General features: G+C 47.2%; 1 protein-coding gene and 1 pseudogene across 1 annotated transcript; both read right to left on the bottom strand.

The window, feature by feature from the left end:
- Positions 1–2,902: 2,902 nt before the first annotated feature.
- Positions 2,903–3,837, bottom strand: LOC136466167 (E3 ubiquitin-protein ligase ATL31-like; annotated as a pseudogene).
- An 853-nt stretch (positions 3,838–4,690) lies between these two features.
- LOC136466165 (uncharacterized) lies at positions 4,691–5,766 on the bottom strand. The gene is made up of 2 exons (XM_066464614.1): positions 4,903–5,766; positions 4,691–4,786 (listed from the first exon to the last, which is right to left on the bottom strand). The coding sequence occupies exons 1-2, from the start codon at positions 5,764–5,766 to the stop codon at positions 4,691–4,693; spliced, it is 960 nt and encodes a 319-aa protein (XP_066320711.1).
- Positions 5,767–9,714: the final 3,948 nt, after the last annotated feature.

Raw genomic sequence — 9,714 nt, 5'->3', positions numbered from 1 at the left:
TGTCAGGGTGAAGACCTATAAGATAGGCTCTCATCAAGTTCTTCCACTTGGCAAAGTTAGTCCCATTGAAATGAGGTAACTTGCCATAGGCACATTGATAAAAGACCTCCGATCATGGTTAGTCATAGGAATAGAAGAATAGTTAATGGATACGGCGGCATATTTGTTGTCGTCGGTCGTGCCATTTTCTTTCTTCTCCTTCTTGTTCCCCTTCGACACATGGTATGACTCATCATCATCTTCATCTTTGGAATTACTTGATATGCTTGATGATGCTCTTGTTGCCTTCTCTTCTTCTTCCTTCTTCTTCCTAGCTTCTCTTCTTTTTCTTCTTGCTTCTCTCTTGAGCCTTCTTTCTTCTTTCCTTTGCTTCTTCTCCTCTAACCGCTGCTCCTTCTTCTCTCTTGCTTCTCTTTTTAGCTTTCTTCCTTCCTTCCTTCTTCTCTCATTCTCATTGAGAGCTCCTTCGGCATCGATAGCCTCAAGATGTGGTAGCGTGGTGTTGCTTGCTGTTGACGCGCTCAGCTCGCTGTTGTCCATGTCGACATCCACCCGCTTTGCACCACTAGTTCCTCCTTCAGGCTCCATACCTCATGTGATGAAGCGTATATGAGGTAACCTGCTCTGATACCACTTGTATGATCTCTGGTTGTCCTAGAGGGGGGTGAATAGGTCTGTCAAAATAAACACTCAAACTTTTATCAAATTCACCTAGCAGGACTATCGCTCTGGAGGGTGGCACTGCCGAACTGCGACACTGTTGGGCCAGAATAGCAACACTACTGCATCTGCAGACAACTTCAAATCATAGTTCAAAATCCATGAACGAAAACTTAGATCGAAGAAATTTCCTAGCTTACTACAAGTATGACAATCACTGATCAAGAGCTAGAAGTGATAGGAACACCACACACAAGTAGATCGACCACTGATTTATCACCTCAACCACAATATGTCATGTAGGTAATGTAAATCAATCATAAGTGACACAATGATTTATCCCATGGTTCAGCTCACCATCAAGGCTTGCCTATCTCCATGTTGTTGAGGTTAGCCACTAAGGCTTAGGTCTTTCCAACCCTTCCTCATTCTAAAATCAAGAGACTCAACTCTTGAGATGAGGGGTGAGTTTACTAACTTCAAGAGATGGTTACAAACCTCTCGGGGCTGCCACACAAGTTGGCAAGCTCTACAGGCAATGCTCTAGCCGGCTAGGAGCCAAGCTCCAAGAGTAATAAACACAACCACCAACCAAAATGTGAACCAAGTGCTCTTTAGAGTTGGGGAATCAATGGAGCTGCACTCTAATTGAGTTTTGGACCCTTTTCTCTCAAGGATTATGGGGAAATGGATTTGCTTGAGGGCTTACGGTCAACAATGGAGGAAGAGAGAGAGAGAGAGCTCCTGCTCTATTTTGGGCATGCTGAAGTGAGGAAGAAGAGATAAAGAGCTATTGGGGAGGAAGGGGAAAGGTATATATAGCCCCCAGCCCCCAACGGTCACCGCACCCAAGGGGTTGCGTGAGACAGAGCCCGTGGCCTCAAAGTCAAGCGAGATGGATCCCACATCCTTAGGGTCGAGCGAGATGGAGCCCGCACCTAAGGGGTCAGGCGACACAGAGCCCATGACCTCGAGGTTGGGCAAGACGAAGCCCACGACCTCGAGGTTGGGTGAGACAGAGCCCGCGACCTTGGGGTCAAGCGAGACCTTTTAATACATCTCGAGCCATCTAAGGAAGTCAGCGTGGGCGCTAACTTCCTTGTGCCGCGACTCAAGTGCAGCAGTGTCATACTACGACAGTGCCTCTCTTCAAGTGCGACAGTACTGCACCATGCAAGACAGCAAGAGTAATAGTGAAGTGTAGATTGTCTTAGCTATGAATCTGAGGATGCATGTGGTTGTTTGAGCACTTGGTAGCACATATTAGCTTAAGCATTATGTCCCCCTTTATAGTACGGCTTTTCCTATATTCAAATTCAAAATATAAAAGAATTTAAACCTCCTTTGAGTTTGAAGCCATCTACATTTGTAATTGGGGGCTTCTCCGTTTCATGTAGCATCCTCAAATATAAATTCCCTGCTTGTCATCTTGATAACTCTCATTAGTTCTCTAATTACGTGGTCATTATCACCAAAACCCATAATTTGGGCTTGATTGCACTTTCAAGAAGTTAACTCCTAAGACAATAGGTCAAGTGTGTTGCCAAACACATTAACATTGAGTTATATGTTGTAAAAGAAAAAATCCAAAATTATTTTGAAAGCATTGAGCATATGAGTACCAAGCAAGTACTTGCGGATCTGCTTACCGAAGGCTAACCACCCAGTGCGTTTAGAAAACACATAGTCGACATGGGTTTATGGAAAAGCTTATGATTTCTAGGTACTAAGGGCCTAGTTGAGAATTTGTTTCCAAACAAAGAGGTGCATTATAGCTGTTAAATCTAATGGCAACTGACCGTGATGATGAGGCATGCTCTATGCACTGATCTGTGATGGAATGGGAAAAGATAAAGTAAGTTAAGTTTAAGTCATAAGGTGAGATCAAGGGGGAGAATGTTAGGATTGATCTCCACCAACTTGGCCCAACAGCCAATTGGGCCCTTGATCCGCGCCCTGATCGGGGGCGCCCAGTCATTCTTTTAGCTGATGGGCCCCTGTCGCGCAGCGCAATAAATAGAAGGTGGGGGCTGGGGCTCGAGATATGAGGTTCATTGTAGCCGCCAGCGCCCCACTGAGGTTTCTAGCCCTAGACTGATCTAGAAGGGTGCGCTGTAAGTGATGGAAAGCACCATCGCCTTTGCCGCTGCCACTGGACCACGCCTCCACATCGTTGCTACCTCATCGATGGCGCCATGGCCACAACTACCCTTTTGGTGAGGTATATCAACAAGTTCCTTATCTAAGTTAAGTCATTACCTGCTAGATCTACACCTAGAGGTTCTATCAATTCTATCATGACCACCTCCCTAGGCACGTGCTCCACCACCCGCAGCGTGAACCGCTCTAGGTCACAGTCGAGCCGAACGGCAAGGGAGTGGCCTATGGAGTGTGACCTGACAAGCTACATCGGAACTGGCTTGCACCCTAACCGTCACCGCATTGCTCACCACTAGGTCCCTATCTGCTATAGCTCTAGCACCTCCTGCCTTAGCACCTCTTCCTCCTCCACAGTGATAACATCGATCACCACTGCCACTGGTAGCAGTCCTTGCCTAGACACCACAATCTCGCTGGAGATGTTGCTCGCTACTGGAATCAATGGGAAACTAGCAGGCTCCTCATTGCTCTAGTATCATACTTGTTAGGGTCGAGGTTGCAGCGGCAGACGGGGCAGGTGACGTGGTTGGCAAGCCACTCGCCAATGCAGTCCAGGTGGAAGGCGTGGCTGCAATTGGGTAGGAGCCTAAGTTGCTCCTCATCGTCGAACTCGCTGAGGCACACCATGCACTCGAGCGTGCCGCTGCCCTTGCTGACCTGCAGCGCCTTGGCCTTAGCGTACTTCATGGTGGGGAAAGCCTCGACCACCTCGGTGTCGAGCCCATGCAGCCACCGCTGCCTCCGCGATCGTGAGATGAAGGCATCAAAATTGGGCATGGCACGGCCATTGTTGTCCGACCTGACCACGTAGCCGGTGTAGTGGCGGAGGTAGACAGTGAAGAAGGCGATGAAGACAAACACCATAATGATGGTAGCTAGGAGCAAGATCATGGCCGTGCTAATGTGCACCTACTAGCCCTAGCTGTAGTCATCGTTGCTTGGTTGCGTGCTCACCGCGGCGACCGTGGACGTGAGGAGCGCGGCAAGCAGCGCATGGCCACGGTGAGGCATGGGCATCCTTTGCGCATGGTAGGCGGTAGTGTATGCTGTAGAGGTAGCAAGGGCCCAAGAGATGAGAGCAGGTTGACTAGCCTGACTGCGCAGCATGCAGTGTGGAGCTGGCTATATAGAGGGGAAGGGGGTTTGAGCCAAAAAGGTCACGATCCCATGGTGCTCGGTGGGTATCATGGAAGGAAGCCGCGAGTAGGTGTGCGCCTTGTTTGGCATGCAGTTTGACTGGCCTACCATCCATGTGTTCAGTTCATAAGCCACGACCGGGAAGGGCCGTTGGAGTTGGAATGATTTCGTGCACTCTAGAATCTGGATTCAATCGCATGTAAATTCTCTACTTATCAGGAATCTACTATAGGGAGAATGCACATACCAACTTCAGTTTGGGCACTGGTCGGGTCAATGCTAAAGCTGGTAGTACAATCATAATCATCCCATTTTAGTTTTGTTATAAATCACTAGGTAAATGCCCGTGCGTTGCAAACGGGAACACATAATACCATGATAACATATGTATGAGCGTGTGTTATATTGTTATCTAAAATAGATACCGCAATCATAATGTTCCAATCAATATTACATAAGCTTTCACGAAAGATAGATAGTTAAAATATAACTCTAAATTTGAATGCAAAACTAAAACATCAACTTCAATTGTCACATCATTTCATGCCTATGATATACGAAAGATAAGCTTGCACTTCTTTAGGAATCAAGTGCTACGGAAAAATAATCATAACAAGTTTGTGTTTCACAATACATGTTTTAGAATCTATTCTACAATTAAGAATCTAATCTCTCAATAGTTCGACTAAGAGAACGTGCTTTGCACGAATACCAAGCTGCAGTTGGTCACCAATCATTGATGATCCAGAAGATTTTCTAGTCCAAGATGCGGCATCAGACATCTTGCAACTGAAGCATGCAGATGGCTGAAGCTGTAGTTAGAAGTATCCTGCATATAAGTTGTTTGTTGATTTTTAAAGTTAAAGTACCATTTGATATCTTAAAAAATATGTATCGACGTGTGATGCATTACCTCTTTTATGGAGTTAGAACCTCTTTATATACGATATTCCTTGTGAACATATCCTTTATCGCTTTCTTCTTCCCCTTCCCTTTCCCTTTCCCTTTCCCCTTGTTCACATCCTTCTCAACAGCCAGCACGACTAGGATCCTAATGTTCAATCTTGTTGTAGCTCTTGATAGCGCCACATACAATTGGCCATGCGAGAACATTGGTTCTGGCAAGTATACCCTGATGTTAGGGATAGTCTGCCCCTGCGACTTGTTAACGGTCATCGCGAAGCTGAGCCGGATAGGGAACTGCTTTCGCTTAAATTGAAAAGGGAACATCTCATCGCCTGACGGGTATAAGGGTATACGAGGCAGAATAACCCGCTTTCCAGCGTGTTGTTCCAACACAATTTCCGTGTCTATGGTATTCTTTTGAAACCCCTGTATGATAAGCCTGATACCATTACAAAGTCTATTTGTAGGGTCAATGTTCCTAAGCAATATGACCGGACAACCAATCTTCAGCTTCAACACATGTGGAGGTAGACCATTGGGTGTCAAAGTGTTAAGGAATTCCTCAGGGTAGTAGCTATGCGGATTATCCACCGCACAGTCAAAACTATGGTACACCATCTCTTTCCCGTGGAAATGACCTATTATCTTCCTATTAATCATATCAACCCAGTCATTCCGCATAGATAAGATCGCTTGAGAGATGATATAATCTTTGCTTGACATATTCGCATTGAGGTTAGGGAATATGCAGTCAATTAGAGTATCAAGGTCACTATCTTCCCTGGTGTGCGGTATGCATATATCATGAGGAAGACGGATTTCATCATCAACAGTCGCCTCCTCAGATCCTCCACCGACGCGAAACAAGTATCCTGCAAACCACAGGCCGCTCTTTGCCCTCATGTTGCGCACTAGTTTTAGATGTCGCATGGAATCCCAAAGGTACGACATACATAGTGAGGCACCAACCACCTGAGCCCTTGACCCTCTCCGAACAATGGGAAGAACCTATCTAAAATCTTCACCGAACACCGCAGTCTTCCCATCAAATGGCAGCTCTGGTCAGTCCATTATATCACAGAGACTGTTGTCCAGCGCCTCGATAGACTTCCTCTTTGTCATGCTAGCCTCGTCCTAAATAATGAGAGATGATGCTCGAAGCAGCTTGGCAGTACCACTCTATTTCGTGAAGGTGCAAAAGGCCCCATTATCAATGGTGAGGGGAATTTTGAAGCGTGAGTAGGTGGTTCTACCAGCAGGCATTATTGAGGCTGCAACACTAGATGTAGCTGTTGCCATAGCAATCTTTTTCTAACTATGTATAGTAGCAACAAGTGCTCTATACAGATAAGTCTTTTCGGTCCCGCTAGGACTATCCACAAAGAAGAGACCCCCATCCTCTGTATCAACCGAGGACATGATCTCATCGTATGTAGCCCGTTGCTCCTCGTTAAGGGTGTCTGACAGAGCCACACTATCCTCGTTAGCCTCAATGCTAGCCTCCTCAAAAATCTCTCTAGGAATATCACGGGAGGCATCATATGTGTCGTCGATATCAGGAAGTGGGTACATCTTTATATCCTTCTACATTGATTTTAGCAATTTTTGAATATCCATGAGGACCATCTGCTCTACCATAAAAGTGGATTGATTATTGCGCCTGTAGTCCTTCGACATTGCCTCCTTGTGTTTCTCCCACAGTCCAAACACATCACTGGGCTCACAAAATACCAATATTGTTGCAAAGAGCCTTCGCAGCACATATGGCATCATCCACCCGGTTGCCTCAGCGAGACTCTCGTTCAGCGTGTTGTCCTCTTCGATTAAGCTCCTTCTTTCAGCAGCTTCACGGAAGGTCGGTAGGATTTTGCCATCCATGGTCCTTAGACATTCAAAGGAGGTTGCACCTGCCACGTGGTTCAGGAGAACCCTAAGATAGTAACGCTCCCTCTCGGCTGGATTGGCAGACATGATTCTTCCAATCTGTCGTAATATATCATGATGTACCCTATTTTGCCAAACTTTGCCCCGTGCTTGCCACGTATAGAACTCAGGAAAGTCCCGGTACAATATACCTTGAGCTGTTTTATCTGCCCTGTTCTTCTCGAAGTACGCTATAAGCATTGATTTGTCAGCACCTAGACGATCAAGCACTCGTCGAATCCCCTGGCGCCGGTGAAATGACACCATGTGCATGTCTAGAAGATGTAGCTGTAAGGACAAAACAGAAGGGTACCTATCACTCCAATCAAACCCGTATATCCTCCACTAGGCTTCTAGGGGGGTTACCCATCTAGCATCTCTGTACTGCTTGATCTCATCAGCATTCCCTTCACTATCCTCCTTGTCAGCCTCTCTCATAGCCACAGACGCCCGGTCATAATCCTTGTAAATATACTTAAACAGATACTTGACTGCCTTGATGCTCCCACATGCCTCAACATTAATGTGGCAGTTGAATAGACGGAGGAGATATGGGTTGTAAGGCATGACCCATCTGTTGTCAAGCTCATGTCCACGAACTTTTTTTCTTTTCGGCCATCTTCACACCGTCTGTAAACTAGATATGAATCCTTGCCTTGTTCTGTGACATCACAGAGAGGTCTAGGGTAACGGTTCTTGCAGGAATCATGACCCTTTGTGCATGGACAATCGCGATTAAGCAGTCCGCAAGGGCCATGCATCATATGTTTGGTAACCATCTTGTACAAGACTGAGTACTTCTTCCTGTTCGGGAGCTCATCTGAGATGAGGCAATCATACTGCTTTGGACACGTGATCTTGTACTTCCAATCCATGATTAGCAAAAAATGTGCATGCGGCAGACCCCTCTTCTGAAACTCCACAACATAAACATGTGCTCGCACCTTTCTAAGGATATCCTTTTTTAGTAGTCTATCCTTCAGCTCTTGTAGTTTTGCTCTAAAGACCCAAACAACGAGATTTGGATGATCCTGTGGTGTCTGGCTAGGGTAGAGTTCACGCTTGATCTCATCCCAGTTTGGGTTACATGTCATAGTCAGGAAGATGTCCGGTTTACCAAACCTCCGTACCAGAGCGATGGCGTCCATGTACCGACGTCTCATGTCACGTGGGCCTCCAATAAATGATGAAGGCATCACTGTCCATTTTTCAACAGCTTCTGCTCTACCTTCACCGGCACGTAGGCTATCAACCAATCCTTGGTAGAGGTCGGCCCTAATAGCACCTGGACGAGGAGTAGGGAACCATCCCCATCATCCCCGATGGGGATCGATTCTCTACCGATTAGATCCCCGTGGAGAGTAATGTGGCCCCATACCAGTCCCCTAATGAAGGAATTCCCCACGGGGAATCGGGGATCGGGGCCCCATTGCCATCTTTAGCCATGGACACCCAAACACCACAATTCAAGAAACATAATTTCAATTCTCAATCTGGGCTCCAATATCTACGTCAAAACAGGGTATTAGTAAAATTCAATTCTTTCAGTGGCCGCGCTAAAATATCTCGAGTCCTTATTGGAATTCACGGTGTCCACGATTGGAAACCGAGAAGTGTTCCAAGACAGAGAGGGGAAAAAATGAGGACATGAAAAGTCAGACCACCACTGTCTTCAGTGTAGGGTTCATGCTTGCTTTAGACCAATAGACGTATATAGTTACATTGCCCCTTTTTTTGGAGTTACAGTATAGATAATAGTCACTCTGTAATCTGTATACAGTATACTGCTATATTGTATTCTTGATACGTATCGTTCACGTATCAGTACGCCGCAGGCAAACTCCTGCTACCCTACCACCTGACACTACCATTCACAACCAAAACACCTGTTTTCTGTAGCATAGCAGCATCTTCACTCCGCTGCACACGCACAGTGAGCGCGCGGCGAACTGTCCGATCGCAATTGCGCCGAGGTTTTCGACGCTGACCGCCTGGCGCCGGAGCTGCTCTCGTCAGCTCGCTACCCCCGGCCGCACCGATATGCGCCAATGCGCCATCAGGCGCATCACGCATCAACCAACAGTGCCATCATACGCCCGCTCGTACCCACGTGTGCACCACCGCCCATCGTTTCCCCGTAACCCCAGCTGGTCTCGTCGGCTCCCTTTGCATCCAGGAGGGGTGGCCAGTGGCCAGCCCATCTCTCTGCGCGGCTAGCTCCCTTTTGCACGAGGACGGCGAGCCCAGCGCAGCGATTTCTCGGTTCTCGCAAGGGCGTGGTGTCACTATCTGGGGTTCTCGCGCCCAGCCGCGATGTGACGGCGCGCCTTCCAGTTCGAGCAGTGTTCCTGAACATGGCCGGGCCGCCGTCAGTTACGGATAAGACTGGACGAAAAACTCGAAGCTCGTTAGCTCGCTCGGCTCGTGGCTGACTCGACTCGACTCGGAGTCAAGATTTTAGCTCGTTAGCTATAACGAGCCAACTCGAGCCAGCTCGCGAGCCGCTCGCGAGCTAAACGAGCCAAGCTTCCAGGAAAAAAAAGTATCAAAACTTGTATTAGTTTTTGTATTACTTCATGTCTTGCACTTTACAATTGACTAGTAACTGGTCTAGACCCTATAAATTGACTGGTAACTGGTCTAGATGCATTTCTTTTGTATTATTATTATTCTCAAACTTTAGATAAATGCAAATATTATATTTTGTGTATTTTTTATACCTGGCTCGCGAGCTTAACGAGCCAGCTCGAGCTTTTAACGAGCCGAGCCGAGCTGGCTTTCTGGCTCGTTAGGATAACGAGCCGAGCCGAGCTAGCTCGTTATCTTAACGAGCCAGAACGAGCCGAGCCCAAACGAGCCGAGCCGGCTCGTTATCCAGGGCTAGTTACGGACGGCATGCAGGCCGGACCTGGGCGTCCACTGCTACAT

This window comes from Miscanthus floridulus, chromosome 7 (genome assembly GCF_019320115.1).
Source record: "Miscanthus floridulus cultivar M001 chromosome 7, ASM1932011v1, whole genome shotgun sequence".
In the NCBI taxonomy this organism is placed as follows: domain Eukaryota; kingdom Viridiplantae; phylum Streptophyta; class Magnoliopsida; order Poales; family Poaceae; genus Miscanthus; species Miscanthus floridulus.
This window is presented reverse-complemented; position numbering and strand designations above follow the sequence as displayed.

What these genes read in the sequence shown, in the direction of transcription:
- LOC136466165 (XM_066464614.1), bottom strand. Translation starts at nt 5,766, where the DNA reads ATGAGGGCAAAGAGCGGCCTGTGGTTTGCAGGATACTTGTTTCGCGTC. An exon ending in ATATGTTCACAAGGAATATC is followed by an intron (nt 4,787 to 4,902) that starts GTATATAAAGAG and finishes ACTTATATGCAG; the next exon opens with GATACTTCTAACTACAGCTT.